At 41.3% G+C, this 20,715-nt stretch overlaps 2 protein-coding genes across 2 annotated transcripts; both read right to left on the bottom strand.

Moving 5' to 3' along the window:
• Window positions 1-6,435: 6,435 nt before the first annotated feature.
• On the bottom strand, window positions 6,436-9,031 carry myorg (myogenesis regulating glycosidase; the record flags this gene model as incomplete). Its single annotated transcript, XM_083972426.1, has 2 exons — window positions 6,436-8,662; window positions 8,769-9,031. The coding sequence occupies 2 exons, from the start codon at window positions 9,029-9,031 to the stop codon at window positions 6,871-6,873; spliced, it is 2,055 nt and encodes a 684-aa protein (XP_083828552.1). The 3' UTR covers window positions 6,436-6,870.
• A 6,366-nt stretch (window positions 9,032-15,397) lies between these two features.
• Window positions 15,398-20,513, bottom strand: LOC310985632 (BOS complex subunit ncln; the record flags this gene model as incomplete). The annotated part of the gene is made up of 15 exons (XM_083971251.1): window positions 15,398-15,454; window positions 15,594-15,672; window positions 15,764-15,817; window positions 15,927-16,099; window positions 16,492-16,530; window positions 16,640-16,727; window positions 16,819-16,997; window positions 17,088-17,227; window positions 17,315-17,403; window positions 17,818-17,921; window positions 18,031-18,108; window positions 18,191-18,288; window positions 18,918-19,062; window positions 19,175-19,365; window positions 20,366-20,513. The coding sequence occupies 15 exons, from the start codon at window positions 20,511-20,513 to the stop codon at window positions 15,398-15,400; spliced, it is 1,662 nt and encodes a 553-aa protein (XP_083827377.1).
• Between the last annotated feature and the right edge of the window lie 202 nt (window positions 20,514-20,715).

The following is a 20,715-nucleotide window of genomic DNA, read 5'->3' as shown; positions in this document are numbered from 1 at the left end:
CCTAGCGAGGACAGACATTTTCCTGTCAGACAAGCCGTGGCAGCACCAGATGCGAGGTCATTCTAGTTACGGAGTGAAAATCTTGGGTTAAGGACAAAGATTCTCACTTCACACACACACGAGATGGCCATGGGGTTTTATTTCCCCTGTGGTCATCGCACAATAAATGTTCATTCCGCATTTAGCTTCAAGAGGCCAGAGAGCGTTTTTAATAAAACTTATTCATCATAGTTTGTCTCCTGTTCAGTTTGGATTTTTTGTGTGATCTAACAACTCTAATGATGTATGTGGTAGCTTGAAGGTTCATCTGCAGTTATTTCACTGAACAAGTCATTGTACTTCAGCATGTAAAAAACAAGAAGACATAACCATTAATTACTTTATTTCTGACAGTTATTAAGCTGTATATGAAGCTGTATAAGTTAGAAAAACAGCTTGCTATTTTTGCTATTTGTTTGGTATTAATGTCAAACCTCTGGCATTATAAGCCACTTGTCACAGGAACATATGCGACAATACTGCTTCATAAACCATTGGTCTGACTGGAGAGCAGGAGATTGAATACGCTGCATCTCTCTCTCATTTTTAACTCAGCTGTGTTTTTATAGTTGTTCTTCATGGCACCACTTCTCTCTCTCTGTATAATATATATGCCTTAGAGGGCTGGACAGACTGCGGCAGACAGACCCATGGAAGGAGGATATGGGAAGGTACTTGAGACACACTGGCTCCTAACCAGAACAACTGGTGTCTCTCCTCTGCAGATGGACACACAGGTGGGCTCACAGGTGGGGAAGGAAGGGGGGAGTGCTCTGCCAGTTTTGTGTCCTGCTCGGTGTGTGTGTGTGTGTGTGTGTGTGTGTGTGTGTGTGTGTGTGTGTGTGTGTGTGTGTGTGTGTGTGTGTGTGTGTGTGTGTGTGTGTGTGTGTGTGTGTGTGTACACAACATCTGGACCATGGTCCACTGACATGTCAGAGAAGGAATTCATCAATGAAGCTACACTGCACCCTTCTGGACGTCTGCAGCACCACATGGCCCAAAACAACTATAGATTTCATAGCTCTCATTATTTAGTTTTCAATATCTGTGAAAATTTTAATGTCGGCTGTTTGACAGATAAACCTGTGAGCTTCCAGTAATATGGACTGTAAAGAAAGGACCACTGCACTGAAAAAGGCACAACTATAATTAATCAAGCCACTCCTATTTTTAATATAAAAGTATTTTTCTCTTTTCAACCCTCCTTGAAATCTCCCAGTTTCTCCCAAAGCTCCTACACAAATTATTTGTCCAGTGTATGAAAAGATGGGCAGAACCAAACAATATGATTGCAGAAAGCAAACCAACAAATAATATTGATCCAAGCAACACAGAGACAGCTAATCGATGAATGTATGTCCTCCCCGCACAGGCTGCAAGTCGAGATCAATTTTGAAGAAAGATGAGGCATTGGCAAATAAAGTGAAGTAGTTCTGAAGCATATCCCGCTGCTGTGAAATGGAATAAATTCCCCAAACATATGAGAGATCGACTAAAGCTGTGAGAAATGGTCCAGCCAGGCTATTTGAACTCAGAAAGAACAATCATGTTTAATGCTATAATTCTAATAAATATTGTTGCCATTATCGCCCACTGTAGTTTATCTTTCTTATTCTCGGTGTCTAGTCATACACTTTTATATCAGTTGTTCTCTTGTCTCACATCATGAACCAGCAGATGATTTATTGATCTGAACGCAGCCTCCAAATAACCTGCACAATTGTTTCATCACCTTGTCATTATTGCCCATGATGAGCCAGGCGTCAGAAAGTTAGAAAAGTCCCTCAAGGGTGCCTCTTTCAATATCGAATTGATGGCCACATTAGTTTTCATGTATCGCAGACTCATAAGAGGTTACAGGTTGCGATTGGCTAACTGATTGCATGGTCAGCTCACTGACCTGAATGTCATGTCCTGATTTTATTTTATTTTTTTCTTGTTGTATTTTATTTGTTGGTGTCAGTGTAAAACGTAAAAAGTTGGCCACATATTGATCAGTGTTCTTGGAAGATTTAAAATCTTTCATCTGGTAAGGGTCAAATAAATCAACTATACATAGGCTATGGTGTTTACAGCTATATCTCTCGACCCCTAGAGGAAATCTACACAATTACAAAAACACAACGGGCGCTTCCACGTCACACATGCCGAAGCAAGTAGCGAATATTCCCGTTCACTTCGAGTGTAAACCATGGATCTAGGGCTGCAACTGACGATTGTTTCCATTATTGATTAATCTGTCCATTATTTAAAGGAGCATTATCGCAAATACAGCAGTAATAGCATAAAATAAGATGAAATATGCAAAAGATGGGTCGGGGGGATCCATAACTAAATTTACAAAAAAAATCGCCAACAGTCCGTGGGGCAAATGCAGCATTTGTCTTTGTTATGATCCAAGCCGGCCCGGCGCTTGCTGCGTTAAAATGCACTCGGAACTCGCAAATCCGACCCCCGAACCGGACAAATATGCAACAGTAAGTAATGTAGCAGTGTTAGGGTGCTCACAGTCACTGAATCGCTGGTAGAACACTTTGTTTCCACGTCCCTGTGTCTTTCTTTAGCTGTCCTCTCAGCGTTATTAAGGAGGAGGAAGTTGCAGTTGCTGTTGTTGTCGTGGTTGTGCGCGACGTAGAACTGCCGCTTCCACTAGCGAGTTTTCTTTTTCCCGCGATTGCACGTTCATTCAGCCTGGTGAGGGAGGAGGAGGGGGAGGAGGGAGGAGGGAGGAGGAGGAGGGGGGGGGGGACTAAACGAGGCTGCTCTCTCTCTCTGACAGCTGCCCACTTGTTTATATCTGATAAGCTCCGCCTGGCTCCATCTAGTGGCCGAATTAAGGATTTGGATTTGCGATAATACTCCTTTAAACGATTAATCGATTAGTTGTTTGGTCAATAAAATGATAAAAAATGTTGAAAAATATCCATCAGTGTTTCTCAAACCACAAGATGACGTCCTCAAATGTCTTGTTTTGTCCACAAACCAAAGAGAGACTCAGTTCATTGTCATACAGGAACAAAGAAACCAGAAATATTCACATTTAAGAAGCTGGAATCAGAGAATTTGGACTTTTTTTCTTTAAAAAAAACTACCAAAACCAATTATTCGATTATCAAAATAGTTGATGATTAATTTAATAATCGATTATAGTGCGATTAATTGATTAATTGTTGCAGCTCTACATGGATCTATTAATATAACACATCCATGCCATGGTATAAAAGAGCGAAGGGGCGATATAAAACTAGCTACCGTAACTGTGGTGAAGCACATCTTGGCTTCAAATTACAGACAGGATCGGCAGTTTATGGCACTTCAACCTCACTTCATACTCATTACTGTAGCTGTAGTACTGTAGTACATGTGTTCAGCAACTGGAAACTACCAGGTGTGCACCCAGGCATGATCCCCCACCACCACCACCCCTTAGCTTACCCGGTTCACGAAGCTCGTCTGTCGGCTCGATGTAGCACTGGCTCCCTCCTTCAGCTGGGTCGCAGTGGTCGTGGTGCTCTGGTTCGGCCAGGTTTCCGTGACAACATGAACACACCAGTTCCTCGCGCTACGATGAGAAGTTCTCCACTGACGTGCGAACATTTTGCTAGTACAGTATGAGTGAAGCACGGCTCGCTTGTGTAGCCTGGCACCTGCACCGTAACAGAGGTGCTGTTCCAGGTGTGGTCACGGTTTTTCCTGGTCCTTTCACTAGAAACCCAAACGCGTCCAGCCGATTCGCAGGCGTCTGTCATAACAGTGAGCTTTGTAGTCGAACAGAACCTGATTGTACTGTTGCACATTCACAGTACCTGTTGCTAGCATAATAGTCTATGGTTGCTAGGCGACTGACAGCCCCCATTCAAGGTAAAACCGTAAAACACGTCATTTCCTGTGCGCAGCGCGGGAATGTCACCGGTGACACGCACGAAATTTATTCAAAACACATTTATCACTAGATTTATGGAACTAAGCAAGATTTAGTATCATTTTTTACCATGCTACTTTTTTTTTTAACCTTAATTACACAGCTTTGGCGTAATTGTGAGTTATGACTTAAATAAATGACTTGGAGGCATGAATGGAGGCTCTCTGCCTTCCACATAGCATCTCTTGACTGAGACCCAACCTTGCAAGATCAGCACCACCGACCCGGTGTCCCATCTCTTGTCTCTGCAGCACAATGACAAAACACGCCCCATAACCTGTATCTCTTGTTTATGACAGACAGATAAGACCAAATATACACATGTTAACATTGTATGATATATCCACGGCTCCGATTGCTTTCTAGCTGGCTTCATTAAAAACAAATGCACATGGCCAGGAGGTGGGGTTAGCAAAACAGTGTAGGGCCTATAAGCAAGCCGGCCCGCATAGTTCCCTTTAGGTTTCAATCAGTGTTGTGTTATCTAGTAATGGCAGTATGTAACAGACATGTAAAAGTTCCGCACTATAGCTTTAAAATGTGAAAAAAATAGCCAAGCAAAATTCAAGACAAAAGTCAAACGAGAATTATTTTAATACATTCATATGAAGAGACATCAAATATGCACTCATGAAATTAATGCTGCCCTTTAGTCACATAGCCTACTGTATGTTGCCAACCTTCATTTACAATAACCTGAGGCAAAGAGGACACGCTGGGTCACCAGAGCCACAAGAAACGAAGCATTCAGTCCAGGAGACAGCCTCTCAGTCTTGTCAGAAAGCAAGACACTCTGAGACAGAAATAGCCTTAGAGTTTGGCCTGGCCCAGATGCTGAGTGAGAACTGCTATAAATAGGTAGGGCTGTTATGATGAAACTACGTCAAAAGGCACAAGCAAAGTCCAACAAGGTCAACATGTAAGGCACATATGAATACACACAGGGTCAGCATGGGACGAAATAGTAAGATAAGACAGCATTAAAACACAAAAGCAAAGAAGCATTGGCAAACAGGAAAATTGCACCATAAGAATGTGGACATCTCTTTGCCACACTTTCACCAAGACACAATATTGTTTCTCCACACTACAGCTTAAAAAAAAAAAAAAACTAATCAGAATCCATCTCAAATAACTAAGAACTAAAAGTCATAACCAGATCATAAACTCAACTCATTTTAATTTTGGTCTGATATTACAGTAAGAATCCTGCAATAAAAAATTATGACATTGAAGATGTGGTGGATGTGCTTTATCTGGAGTTTAATGAGATCAAGTATTTATCCATTTTGTCTCTGGATAACAAGTTAGATAATTTTACCAAAGTTGTACTTGTTTATAGAGGACTGAATCTTTTTTTTTCTCTTTCTTTTTTTGACATTTTCAGGTACACAATGGAAGGTAGGGTAAGGTTCTATCTATGGTGCATTGTCGACCATGTTATTGCCAAAAAGGTTACCTCCCCAATTATATTACATAATAAATGTGCAATGTATGTAACAACAATCAATGCAGAGCAAAGCAACATATCACATAGGTATATTATGTGGCAATAATTATTAAGGCACTGAAGACATCACCGTGGTTGCAAAATATTCACATTAACAAAACACAAAGTGAGAAACACACTGTATCACTTAACTTGATAATGAAATGTTGCTAAATTCACCACATCTGTGAAGTTCCACACTGCATACCAAGTAGGTGAGGTGTAAAGACACACAAAAACATATTCATATTTAGGTTATTGTGTTCCAGAACATTTTATAAAAGAGATGCTCATTATCTCAGATGCAGCCGTCAATGTATTAGACATTATAGTATCACTAGCTGCATTCAGAGTAAACAAAGCACATTAAAGATAGTTAGCAGACACTTCAAACACACCACAGCCTGAGAAAACTGTTACCTGAGGAAGAGCATAAAATATTTAGTGCCTAATAAAAGGCATCTTCTTCTGGGCCAAGAGAAGTTACGTGACACTGTGTTACACAAATGAGAGCACATGCAATTTGTAGTGATTAAACTTCAAGCAAAACTTCAAGCATTCATCCCAATAAGTGGAGCATAAAAGCTGACTTCCTGAGAAGTATCTCGGGGCAGAAGAGTAGAAGAGTCATTAGTGTCAAAGAAAAAGTAGGATATCTCAGTCAAACTGAGGTTTCTTTATAGATGTACAAGGTTTTATGTAGCCTGCAATATGTCTTGTGACAACAATGACATCCCCTCTATCGACCTCCCAGAATACGATTTGTTTGGCTTACATTAACCTCAAAGTACTGCGACACTCAAAAACAACTTTATGTCCTACGACGGCAATTATGCCTTTATCAATTCACAGTTTGCATATTCCCTTTTTGACAGATATATCATATACATAATTTGTATAGCCATTAAAACAAGACTAAGTAACTTTTAAAATTCTTCCTTGTAATAATTAATTGAAAAATTAATGAGCATTAAAGCACACTCACTTGCATTAGTACGTACTAAGGGTTTGATTGTTTCAGCCTTATTTGTTGTGGTATGACCAGTAGCTTTTTGTGGCTAATGTTCGACATATATTGCTGTGTACCTGATGATCAGTTTGTTATCAATGACCACACATCACAGTTAATTATTAACCCCTAACAGCCACTTACGGTAAATCAGAAATTAACATAGTCTTGCTTTTAAGGACACTACTTAGCTATGTTTCCATTAAATCACAAAAAATGCTAAATAAGATGTTACTAAAATCTAATTAACTTTTAAAAATCACAATGAGGTTTTCAGCATTTTTGAGTGGTCACATTTGTAATGTGTTATTAAAAACAATTATTATGATAAGCATTTATTCTGGCAAGCTTGTCTCACAAGCAAATTGCAGTGTGGATTAAGCAAATGTTATACATCAGCTTTGCTTTTTGCTACACCCAAACAAAGTAAGCAATTTCATCCAAGTCTACAGGGTAGTCTGTGAGATGCAGTGGCTCCTTGATATCAAATCTCTCCCCCTTGTAGCTTCTCCAACGGCCAGCAGGTAGGTAAATGTCACGCTCTTGCTTTCCTGGCTCTAAAACTGGGGCTACCATGAGGTCATCCCCAATCAAGAACTGGGAGTCGATTTTATAGGCTGTCTCATCACCTGTGGCAATCCACCACAGGGGCCGTATGATTGGGTCCCCAGTGTTCACAACCTCACTAGCCAGCTCCAGGACCCTTGGTGCAACAATACTCTCATGGAGAGCTGTGTATTTCCGAGCAATTTCAACCACCTCGATGTCGTATTCCCATGGCGGAATAGAAAACTGCATGGAGGGCATGAAGGCCGACAGCTCCAGCCAGCGGATGTAGAGTTCTCGATCAGGTAATGCATGATTTCCCTCCGTGCGGTTCAGATAGGCATTCCCTCCGATCATGTCTGGTAGAATGAACTGATAACCAAGAATGCTAATAGTGAGCACTGTGGGGATAAGGGATTTGAGACCTAACTCATAGCCCCACACAGAGTCTCTGTCAATTGGTCTGAAGAAGCAGGATATGTTCTGGGACTGGTAGCCACTTCGCAGCTCAGCTCTATCATTATAGGGAATAGCCATTTCCGTGTAACGTCTTGTGAAAAAACTTGGGTCTCGGATGGAGGTTCTGGTACTAAATTTCCATGGTAAGTAGTTGGTCTCCCCTGAATCAAATTTAAAAGATGTCACCCCATACCTTGAGCGCAATGAACGTAGCTGGGTAGAAAACCAATCACGGGCATCTGGATTGGTGAAATCTAAAATGCCACCAATGCCATTCCACCAGCGCACCAATGCTGGGAGCCGTCCTGTTGGCTCCATGACAAACAAGCTCCTCTCAACACAAGTATGGAAGTTTGCTGAGTCGTAGTTAACAAAAGGGTTAATCCAGAGTGACACCAGAAATCCATCCGATTTCAACTTTTGAAACATGGCCGAGGCATTTGGGAACTTATTTAGGTCAAACTCATATTCCCCGTAGCCGCTAGAGTAGCCATCATCTATTTCTAGGTGACTACAGTTGAAGTCATGCTTACGGATGTTCGCAGCATACGCTAAGATTTTCTCTTGGTCAATGTTAGTCTTGTGTAGAGCCCAAGTCGACCAAATGGGATGGCGAAACATGACTGATGATGGCACTTTGTTTGGTTTGTTAAAGTATCTGCGGACCATATACTTGTGTATGGATGTCACATCCAAGCCCACACAGACTCTGTAACTAAGTTCAGCACATGGAGCCTCCCCTGGGTTTGGTTTGAAGGGACTGTCATTGTATCGCGCCTGGAAGGACATGGTCTTCTCCGTGTCATTCCAGCCCAGGTGGAAGGGCACAGAATTATTGATCTTGATGGCCGTAGCATTGGACGAAAGCCAATAGCTCTCCAAAATCCCACCAAATTCATTGCGGTTTGAGTAGATGTCACTTGTAACAAAGGGTTTGGGAGCCTGTTGGCCAGAAATGGAAATAGGCCAGTGCTGAATTGCTGACACCGCACCACCGTACCAATGTGCAAACTTGTATGTCATGGCATGTTCAACTGGAATATCAGGAACTAGTTCCTCCCAACGCACTCGATAGCACTGCACTGTGTCCTTAGGCCGAACTGTCTCGATGAAGAAGTTGAGCTTCCTATCAGTGGTGCGTTCACAGCTCAGCATCTCCCCTTCTTTAGTGCAGGAATCCAAATCCAAGGTCCCGGACCTGTAAAGATTAAAAAAAACAAACTGAATTTTTTATACTCTCAGACTCTCTTCTGGCATGTTCACAATGAGACATCACATTTCAAACACCACTTAAATATACTGACCTGAAATCCATCCTGAAAACAATAGACCCTCCCTGGTTGCGGATAATGTAGCCATCTTTATTCAGATCCAGCAGCTGAGTCTTAAGCAGCTCAGCTTTGCGTAGAGAGGCTATGTAATAACACCAGGCAGTCACTGCTGCAATCAACAGCACCAGGCCGATAACTCCAGCTCCGACTAAGGGTCGAGTGTCCTTGCTGTGTTTCTGCTTGGGGATAACATCTGTAATTGTGCCCCCTGCTCCTCCGGGCACCACTTGGTACATGTTTGTCTTCTTCTGCTGTTCAGTGGGTAAATCCGAGAGTTAACTTTCCGCAGTCCATGGAAATGTTTTCCAAGGAGCCTCTTTTGTTGCACTTTGGCCCCGCTGTTGTGTCTGTTTGCCTGAATGTCCTTAGAGAGAGGGGGGGAAGTCAGTGTCACCCATGCAATATTTGCTCCTCTTATGTACTCAAACAACTGTTTACTGTAAAATTGCTTCCTGTTGCTGCAGCCTTTGTATAGTACATTCACCTAATATTGCTTACCAATGGGGAATAGTCAGAATATATTGACTTAACTATCAGAGACATCCAGGAAAACAACCAGAACCACACACATTCAAAATGTCAACCTATTTCTCAGTCTATTTTGTTTCCCTGTCAGTTCAAAGCCTTCATGACATTTCTAGCATTGTCTTACATGCCCTGCTTTGCTGCACAGCAAGTGATTTCACAGCACTTAGAGGTATTACACTGTCAAGATGTAAACTTTAAAGATGTGTTTGGGATTTAACAAAACAAATCTACTGCCAGTTACCCATAAGAAGATAAAGTGGACGTCCCCAGCAGTAATTCTAACATATGAGTTCAATTGAAAGAAGACTCATTTGTATGTAGGGAAGTGGAGAAGCAGAGAAGGGGATTTTGGCCTTAAAGCTCTGCCAATGCCAGGGAGGAGAGGAAAGCATACTAAACTTTGTTCTCCATCAAGCCAGACTAACCAAAATGGGAAGTTGGAAAGTTAACTGGATCATTCTAGGCATAGAAAAACTACCATTTTGAAACAAAAACAGAAAATACTTGTCCATGTTATTGTCCAATGCATACAAACTTACTGACCCTCCCATCAGAGACACCGGAGAAATTCTTAGAGGCAATTAACTGGTTGAAGCTCGTTTTCCTGGCCTTAGCTAATCAGAATAGATTAAATTAGAATGCACAGCAGAGCAGGGGGAGTTCAGTTCCTTCCAGCTTCCCCGTCTGCTGACTAGTCCTGACTGCAATTGACCCTCATGCTCTGCCTTGGCAGCAAGGGTCGATAATAAAAAATGCTTGCTATTAATTAGCAATCTAATTGACTAATTCTGTGTTCAAACACCCCTTCTATGGATTTCCCCCAACAACAGGAGTGATAACATAAGCCCATCATTAATTAACGGAGAACTAACTGTTGGGTCCTTGGGAATCCATTGAGGCTACTGTTAAACTGACCTGGACATACTGTAAATCAGGTCAATTGAATAAAAAAATTCTGAAATTGTTTTTATTTTTCATGTTTTTAACAGAAGTGTAAAGGAGGGATATTACAATCTATGATTTTAAATTGGTGATTATTTCCTTGATTAAGATTTATTATATGAATTGTCAAAGAGGTAAGATCTGAACGCTCATCTTCATCCTCATCCCCAAGCCCTAAAAATTTAATTTATTGATATGAAGGAAAGGAAAACAAATATTCACAACTAGGGTTGGTAGCTGGTATGTTAAAGGATTGAATTAAATATTACTCTTTTATATATGGAACATATAATAGCAACAGTAATACAATTAGGCCTACTTAACACCGACATTTGTTTTTAACCTAAGATACGTCATTAATTCCTTACTAACTTTGGGCTAGTCATGTTATTTGTAATGACAGTGAAACACTGAAAAATTAAAAACAACAAAAAAGAAAATACTTTTCAAATAGAAAAATAAATAAATAAATAAATGGCATGTCTGTTTCTCATGACTTTTCTTCACAGAACAACACTGACCTTTTTGTTTGTGATGTTTCTCTCAGTGAATAAAGCTGAAAACGCATAAAAACCTTCAGACTAGACTAGAGGAACCATTATTTGTTTATGGAAACTTCATACCTGCTTTTTCAGCCGATTCTCTATCTTGTGTCACATGGAGAAAACACTGAAGTGCTGATACAGTCAAAGCAGTGTGAGAACTAGTGTGTCTGTGTGTGTTGGCATGTTGCTGATCATAGTCTGTTTATGTCTTCAGCAAATTATACATTTGGATAAAGACGCACATGAGAACTTTACAGAGCACACTGACGGTCTTCGTTTTGAGTTTCAGAGTTGAGACAGAGTTGAACTTTCTACAACTTGCACATACTGTACAATTCCCATATAAGTCCGACGTACAGAAAGCCGTTGTTGTGCGCCTTATGGGTGGTGGGTGGTACAAGAAAGTTCACGGAGGGAAAGTAACAGTGGCCCCGTGACAGCAACGTGGCACAAACATATTGTATCGTTTCTGCTAATTCACTTTTCTTTCCAGCTGTTCATTAGAAATAGTTGTTTTCCTACCGATCAGCAGCAGCAGCAGCAGCACCTCCACGGGGACTCCAGCCAGTAGCCACCACTTGTTTTTCCACAGCTCACAGAAAAGGACCGAGAGAGGCATCAGTGCATGTTGCCGAGTATCCGCCCATGTTCAACGCCCTCTAGCGCATGGGAAATGTAGTCCAGTAGATATGAACAGTTATCTTTTTTTTTTCTTCTTTTTTTTTCCTCCCCCATGCTGCACAGATTCACAGCTCGACATGGTTTGATCAAACTTCACAAAGAGGGAAATAATACACCAACAAAACATAATTTTATTTTAAAGAAGAGCAATTAGCAAAGTTGTAAAAGAAAAAAAAAACGTTGATATTTCTGTGGTGACTCAAGAGCTTTCTATGCCATGTTTATAATGACCTTATTCCCTCTACTATATGGTTTCACCAGAAAGTAACTATGATAATCATGATAATAAGTCTGGGATACCCCTGAGTAAAATTTCATTGCAGTACTATTTCTGCTTTAACCCTCCAAACATGCAATAAAAAAAAACCTATACCACATTTACAAGAATAATCTCTATGAAAGTAGAATAAAATTTTAATGTCTTCACAGATATGCATTTGGGCCACGGTGCCTCTTCAGTTTGATCACCACAAGCCCCTTATGGGAAGATCTTTGTTTCAGATTTAGTGCTTAATTGTAAAAGTGTCCACATTGCATACAGGGAGATAATAGCGGTTAGAGTGCAAACTACATTACATTATTCATTCTTACACCTTGTCTCCCTGGGTTAATTAGCAAAGAATTAAACAATAGTGAAGTTAACAATCCCTCATTTTGCTTGGGGGGTGGGCACCTAGACACCTCCCCCCCCAAGGAGCTCTCCAAGCCCCACGCTTTGTAAGATGGTGCTCTCCTAACGAAGGCATTCAGACACAAACTCTGGGTGTATGATGTAGTGTCCTGCTTGGTAGGGCTTCACCACATGGAAGCAGCTGTAGCCCCCGCTGGTAGAGAAAACATAGGAGCAGGGATTAGACCTCAGCGTTTATTATTCAATTATTCAAATGATTATTATTCATATTAATACAACCAATTTGAATATGCACCTATAATCCAGAGTGCTGTTAGAGCGAGACCTGCGATACTGTGTCCGTTGAAAGTGGTGCTGAGCTGCAGGTGGGTTGCCAGTTTGGGGTCTTGTCCGGAGCTGAGCACCTGCATGTTGCCTGTCAGAAACAATGAAAGCTTCAGTATCTTTTATCACATTAACAAGACTTGTAAATCACTCACTTCTCACTCAATCATGTCCATCGATCAAAGGTCCTCAAGAGGAGGTCAGAGGTCAGAGATCAGTTTCTTACCTGAGTTGCTGTGCTGAGAGTGGATGCACATTCCTCTGATAATCCATTCTCCTATAGAGAGAATCAATCAGAATCAGTGTTTCTCCAGCGTTATCATTGAGCCATAGAATGAATGATTAATTTGCTACCATTGTGGGTTCTTCAAAGCGCTTTGGAGCTGAATGCCAGTGCCCGCAGGAGGCTCGGTCAGCTGTAATTTCTGCAGCCTGTCAGCAGAGGGCAGAGCTTGCTCTGCAGCTGCTGGGTTGACAGGAGGCATGTGCTGCGGTTTGCCTGCCTGTGCAGTTTTTAGATAGTTGTCAGGGCAAGTTGTAACCGGACTGTGAAATGACAAATGTCTCACAGGAGGGAAGAGAGGACGGCCAATGTCCACAGGGGGTGAGGGGTGTAGTTGGGTACGGGTTGACCTGTAATTAGGTTGTAGACTCCGGGGAAACAGAAAGTCCTGGAAAGGCAAAGAAAGGAGGGAATTATGTGAGAAGAAGTTTAAGAAGTAGAGGATAAGAAAAAAAATCATTATCACAGATAATACCAGGTCCACCTGACAGAACAGTTCTCCCTAAATACACAATGCGGCATGTGAACCTAAATACAAATCTAATTTTAGTGCTATGTAACTTATAATTTTTTTTTTTTTTTTTTTTTTTACATTTGGCTCTTTTTTACTTAACCTAATGACCTCTTTTTGATTTCTTTCTCAGTCCAATTTTATTGTGTCACAAAAATGTAAAAACTTATGATGAGAAAACTATGCAAATATGAGTGTTCAGTGTTGTTGCAAAAGTAAGATTTCTTTTTTCTTTCTTTAAAAAAAAAAAAACCTTATTGATACATCTCCTGTGCAGTCAGTCAGACGCTATAAGAGCTGCACTCACGGAGCTCTTAGTTCTGTTTACTCAATGTCTGGATAAATAAAGAGTCATGGAGGAAGTACTGAATAATAGATGGGATCCAGCTTTCACCAAGCACAGGGAAGTGTAAACAACCAGCTACCAATTAGTGTAAGACACTTCAGTCAGGCCACATGATAAACAATACAGTGCCACTGGTAAGTGACCCAATAAGTCCTTTCGCACCTTAAGCCATGTATTTAATCTATGTATTTGTTAAATAACATACTGTACACTGAAGGCCCACAACTTCCATATACATTAACTCATTATGGAGATATATTTTCTTAAGTAATTCCACAGCTCTTTGCACGCTCATTACAATCACTCTACTATTTTAAACCTCTACAGTCCACGTGTGTGGCACTGTGGGCTTTGCATCTTACCGGTCGAGGTTGGGGGTTGTTTCTGCGGTGGGCAGAGGTGGGTCGAAGTTGCGCTCTCTTTGCCCTGCCAGGAGAGGCAAACTGCTCTTTGTACACGGTGACGTAGAGCTGGGGAACCATCCTCACTTACTTACTGTCCTATACTTATTTTACCACTGCTTGTCCCTCAGTCTGCCTGAAAGTCATGAACATCCTTCTCCTCCCCTGTCACCTGGTGCCATGGCTCCTCCCTTTTCAGCATACCTGTGTATTCTAGGTCTACTAGTTATTCTTTCTGCAAAATCTGACAAATCTCTGGGTTGTTTTATTTTTTTCAACTTTATTGTATTCCTGTGTTGTGCATGCCATCTATCTTGCTGCTGCACATTACCCCTTTTTGTTTAATGTATCATAGCGTCTGTGTGAATGCATCAGTTGTTGTAGATGGATGGATGCATGCATGGAATCGAAATCACTGACCAAAGAGATGGTGAACAGTTTTTTTGTTTGTTTAACCATGTAGCTACTGTTTTGAATCTACTGTATTGGAAGTAGGGACGTGTTAAGAGCATCCCTGCTGAACCAGAACAACTCTTTGTGCTACCTGAGCACTCGGCCACTAATCCTCCTAAGCCCTCGGCCCCCTGCAGAGACACACATACCTGGGGTCAGTGTCCATGACCTACTTCCCTCCCAGGGACCCTCACAAACTAGTCAGCAGTGATCTCAAACACGAAGGCTATCAGCTTCTGGCTCTGTCACTGCCTTGTAGTTAAAACAGACTTAGTTTTTATCAGATCTACAACAGAACCAGAACAAACCCAGGGAGCGTTGGGATTTCTATGAATCTCCCACCACCATCACCATCCGGGGTCACCTCTATTCACTGTCAGCATGCCACATGAGCATCAATAATTCACCAAGTGCTGTAGGGTGCCTTTGTGTCTCCACTGCTCTCACTGAGTTATCTGTGACAGAAGCTGGCTGTTCATCTCACCGCAGTGGCTGGGCCTTGTTTGACAGCCATGTTAAGCCCAGTCAAATCCATGTCAACAGATGCAGAGCGGAGGACGCGGAGAATCATAGTAATTATGTGGCAGGGACGTCCTTCACGGTGGCTCAAATCAGATCCAAGCTGTGGTTGATGTGTCCTATTTCAGGATATTTCAAGGAAAGAAAAACTTCCCACCTTTGTCCTTTATTTATTTAGTTTAAGTCTCATCCCCTTCAAACACCGAAATTCAGTCTGTTCTTATAAGAAAGGGTTTGTGTTACAGAGGGTCTCGACAAACAAACATCCTCAAAACAATATTACATTTCAAAGCCAATGCACACTGTAAGTTGTGCATACATATGATCCTGTTGTATTGCTTTCATGTTCAGTGCAGCCAGTGAAGCAGAAGTCCAACAAGTGCAGTACAGACTTCAAAGCCGCTGTCATAGACCCAGTATTGGTTGTCTTACAGGACTTTAGTGGTGCTTGGATTTCACTGCTGCTTTCAGCTTTGTATATAGAAAGCCGAAATTCTGTAAGAGAGAACATACACAGGATGTAGGATTAGGAAATTAAGCTTTGGAAGTGTGTGGCAAGCAGCGAGGTGAAATACTGTTTACCGTACAAGGAAGAAATACAACAATACAATGTGAATGGACATCATAAACAAACCTGGATTGCATAGTAAACGATCCCCAAATAACCAGCAATGCAGCCGCCAAGGAAAAGATCAAAAGCTGCAGGTTTTACCCTGGAGGGAGGGAAATGTGTCATTATTATCCAATTCGTATTCAAAGACCCAGGCCTGCATGTACCAAAATAACTATAACACAGCCATTTACCTGTACATGACTATTGGTTGGTCCATTTGATCAAAAAAGGTAATATCAGGGTCCCTGTGTGAAGAGAATAAATTAGTTATTATTGTTAACTAAGTAATGTTGCATAGTTGGAAATAATAACACTATACACTGTGTGTTTGCTCTTCTTGCTGTCATGTGATACCTCTTGTCCTGTCGGAAATTGTGTCTGTGGACCTGCTGTAGGTAGCGTTTGAATTCGTGCTCCAGTGAGTTGACCAACAGGATGTGACTGGGCTCTTTATCCAGCAGCTGGGTTGCCCGGGGGACTGACGTCAGGAAAGACATCAGACTGGCAACACGACCATCATGGAAGTCCTGCATCAAGAATTTAGAGTTGAGTTCACACAGAAAAATAATAAAACGCTTACTTTTCATATATGAAAGTGTTGTAATGAACTGTGAAACTGTGAAAGACCCACTCTGGAACATTCTTTCATTCTTATTTGTGATTACAACTAGAAATTATTCTCACATTATACTGAGCCGAAAGTAATAAACGTTCTTCACTTTGCAGCACTTAAACTGCTTCATATGTGGCAGAGGTTTTATTTGAAGTTCCCCCAAATCTTTAGCTGAATCAAATTAACAAGATAAATTCATTACATGAGCCTGGGCCTTTGATGATGCAACAACTATGTAATGCCTGTAAAATCCACCAGAGGTCAGCCATTTCCTTTGGATATTGACTAAAATAAACAGAATCTTACCATTTGGCCCTTAAAAACCTGCACATCCTTTGGTGAGCCCTGGTGTAAGATAATACAGAGAAATTATACATTAGCATGCAGAACAAATAGACCGTAGATTACCAAGACTGTGTTTCTCTTGTACTCTTGTTTTGACAAATGTATTCACCTTGTCAGAGAGATTGTACATGTACTGGGCCAGTGCTTCTGCTATGATGATGCCATTACGCTTCAGTTTCCTGTAATCAACTTGCGATCTAAGAGAAAATATTCACATGTTCAGAAAATGGCCAATATGGCGTGTGTGTGTGTGTGTTTGTGCTGTTCAGATTGATTTTTAGGGCTTACATTGTGTCTAGTATGGAGCCACGGAGCTCAGACTTGGGGTCCTCCAGGTGGGACAGAGTAAAACCAGGGATCCTGCGCAGACTGTAGCGCTCATGCTCCCAGGCCACTGTGGACTCCACAAGATTGATCTTCTTATGGACCAAACCCACTTTCATCCAGGGAAATCTGGAGGAAACTATCTGGAGGAGGAGATACCAGAAACTTTAGAGCAAATTCTTAATAACCGATGATGAGACTTGCAGTGGAAAAAAACAAACAAAGTGTGTTACCTCCTCCAAGTGCTGAATGAAAGAGTGCATGGGAGTTCCGGGTTTAGGAGGGCGGGAAACATGCATGTACAGTTCATCACTGTTGGCCAGTGTATCCAAACACAGAACAAAGGCCACATTGTCATGGAGGAGGCTGGACTCTGTGGGGGGAAGCATGTTTGGCTTTAATGAATCACACCAAACACACAGCGGATTTTCCACATGTTCAGGAAAGTCAAAAGATTAACCTGCATGGTCCATATTCTCTTCAATCCACCTCTTTGTGCCAAGGAAGTTGTATTTTCCTCCTCCAGTCAAGGAAAACATTAAGTGATACCTAAGAAGTTAGAACATGTTCACAATCTGTTTTCAGCCACGTTTGGGATGTTATTTCTGAACAGTGCCATGAATATCTGGTCTCATAACATTACACGGTTGCATAATTGGCATTACTGGGTCCTTTATATCCATGTATTCAATGGTAGAAGATGGTTTCAGATTCTTTTATTAATGTGAAATGTAGCCTTGTATTCAAAACCTTGCACAAGAAAAACTATTATAATATATACAGGTATTATACACTGATACTTTAAGTTTAAGTGAATAGGTTCTCATTATGTAGCACAATTGTCCCTGTCTGTGTTTTGTGAAGTTGCATAAAAAGGAAATGCTCAAATAATGTACTTAGTCACACAATGTATGGGCGAACCTGCATGTGCTTTGTTATGTTACAATGGGAGCTGTAACTCACGGTGGTCTGGTGCGTGGACTACTATAAAGCTTCTGGAAGAGACGAGCCAACTCCAGCAGGATGATGACCCCACTGCCATTAGAGTCTGCTCCATAAGACAACCACTGTGCCACACACACACATAAACAGCATAGCATACATTTTAAAAGAGAGATGGTCAAACAATTTAACATGGTGCAGCTTTTTTCCTTATAATTTCTCTGTGTGACTCACCGGGGCCAGCCCATATGAATCATAATGGGCACTGATGACAATAGTGGGCACATCTTCCCCCGCTCCTGGAAGCACTCCCTGAAATACACGTCACCAATTACTTGGAAGTGCGGAAGTGAGGAGCGATCGCAAAACCAAAACAAGCAGGTCTGACACTCACCTCCATCGTGACTACAGAGCTGTCAGTGACGGCCTTGATCGCAGCGTTGTTGCTCACTAACATCTGAAAGGCTGTCGCTGTGACCATGCTGCGAAGGACTGCAGACATTAAAGACAGACAGATCTGAATATACTGTAAAACAGACATGCTGCTGTTTTTCCTCTTAGTAGTATCTATTTGGTTCCTAGTATCCATTCAATCACTCACTCCTTTTCTGCTTTACAGCCATGTTCACATGTAACCTGTGTGTCTCTGTCACTAAAATAGCAATAATGCATCTGCCCAGTATACATACAACCCATATGCACTGCAAAAACTCACAATATTTCCAAGAATATTTGTCTTATTTTCTTGTCAAAATGTCTCATTTCTAGTCAAAACTAATCTCTTTCCACTTAAAATAAGACTCATCACCTAAAAGAACTAGCCTACTTGTTTTTAGATCATTTTCACTTGTTTCAAACTGATTTTCACTTGAAATAAGTAGAAAAATCTGCCAGTGAAGGTAAGTTTTTTTGTGCTTGTAATAAGAAAGAAACACTTGCCCCACTATCAGATTATTTTAAGTGAAAATATGCTTTAAAGTAAAAAAGTGTCTAAAAACAAGCTACTTTTTAATGTGATGAGTCTTATTTTAAGTATAATGAGATTAGTTTTGACTGGAAATAAGACAAATATTCTTGGTAAGATTTTGAGTTTTTGCAGTGTGTCATCTTGACCCTCTTACCTCTGACTATTATAGATGAGGTTCGGGTGGCTGCGGCCTGTTTCACCTCCTCATACATGTAAAGCAGCTGTTCATCTTCAGGCACAACATACACTGGCATGAGTGTCTCCTTCAGCAAGGTCTCGCTCTCGCTCACCATGAAGGACTGAGACAGAAAACAAGTGTGTGAATAAAAGATTGAATAAGATTAGATAAGATAATAAGACCCCGCCAGATATTTTTCAGTCCTGTCTGTCCTGGACTGGAGCACCTGTTACCTGAACAGAGTCGGGGGAGACGCTGGAGATATTTTTGGGCAGTAAGATCAATATAGCAGCAGCATTTTGTTTCTGGGCCTCCTCATATTTTTCTGTGCTGAAGTCCTGCACCTTCATGATGACACAGCGGCGGGTCAGCACCGGCTCGTCGGCCGACCGCGCTTCTGCCACCACGATGGCTCCACGGCAACCTCGGTGGAAAAGACAAAAAATAACATAAATATCAGCATGAAATTCCCATTTTATATGAGATTATACCTCTATTCCACCAATTTTAAATTTTAACATTCAGCTATTTCACAGCTATAGTTACATTGCAGATCAAGGTTCTATATGATAAGTACCACTACTTTTCATACTTTTAGTAGAACAATCTTTTTTAAGTGTGGTTTTATTGCATTTAAGTATTTAAGTCTTTAGATTCCAGGTGACATAGGATAAGAGTAGGGTACAGTGTGGGCAGGTCTCCAGTCTATCACAAGACTGACACGTACTGTAGACAAACACACACAGATTCACAGTACAGATAAAGTGCTTGGCGAGATGGCTGTGAGTGAGGCGTAAGTGCTAACCACTGCACCACCGTGCTGCCTGTCAAAAATGTAATATAATTTACTGTCACCTGTCAAATAATACAGTGACATTCAATTTACGTCTGTGACCTGAAGATTACATTGGTACTGTATCTACTATCTGAGGAAGAGCCTGTGCGCTCGAAACATCATGGAAATAAATCTGTTTTTGCATTGGTGTTGCGGACTTTTCTTCACCTTCATGTTATGTTTTCTGGTCCAGCACCCACCCAACATTGGGCTACGAGTATGTGCATGCTTTTTTTCACTTCTATTCTGAAGATTGCATCCCATTAAATGACAGTGCAAATGGATTTAGTGTGTGGTGTCCATGCAGTCTTTAGTTGTACATGTTAATGCAGTGAATTATACTATACATACACTTCTATGTGGAAATGTGGCATTTTACTGTTCAAGCTGTTTGAGATGGTACTACTTTTTCTACCTTGTATAGAGTAAGAGAATATAATGCAGTGGGTCCCAACCAAGGGGTCAAACCTCCTGCAAAGGGCCACAAGTATATTTTCTCTAACAAGACGCATTCTGTATGTGTGTACCTATAGTTTTCAGTCACAGCTTTGTTACTTTCACCTATCTGCAGGTGATTTTCTAAACTTACCATACTTCTGCTGTGCCAAGTTGTACTGCTGCATCCTGTATGCAGTGAACTCATAGGAGGATACAGCAGGAAGAGCAGAGCCATGCAGGCGCTGCACACAGAGCAGCAGCAGGACCGCTGCAGCTACACCCAGGTTTCTCAGCAACATTATGTCACGTCCCGTTATGGTCTTGGTCTATGCATGGAGGTTGGTGTTATAGGCTTTAAACAAGACTACACAGACTGCAGGGTACATGCATGCATTATAACAAACATAGTGCTGGTAAGAAAAATAGCGTTGACAAGGCAGATAATATGACACTAAATCACTGTGCTATAAAAACAGCCAATAAGTTCACCTTATAATATCC

The sequence above is a fragment of the Trachurus trachurus genome (assembly GCF_905171665.1).
Source record: "Trachurus trachurus genome assembly, chromosome: 5".
Lineage (NCBI taxonomy): Eukaryota > Metazoa > Chordata > Actinopteri > Carangiformes > Carangidae > Trachurus > Trachurus trachurus.
The sequence above is the reverse complement of the archived record's forward strand: the minus strand, read 5'-3'. Positions and strand labels throughout refer to the sequence as shown.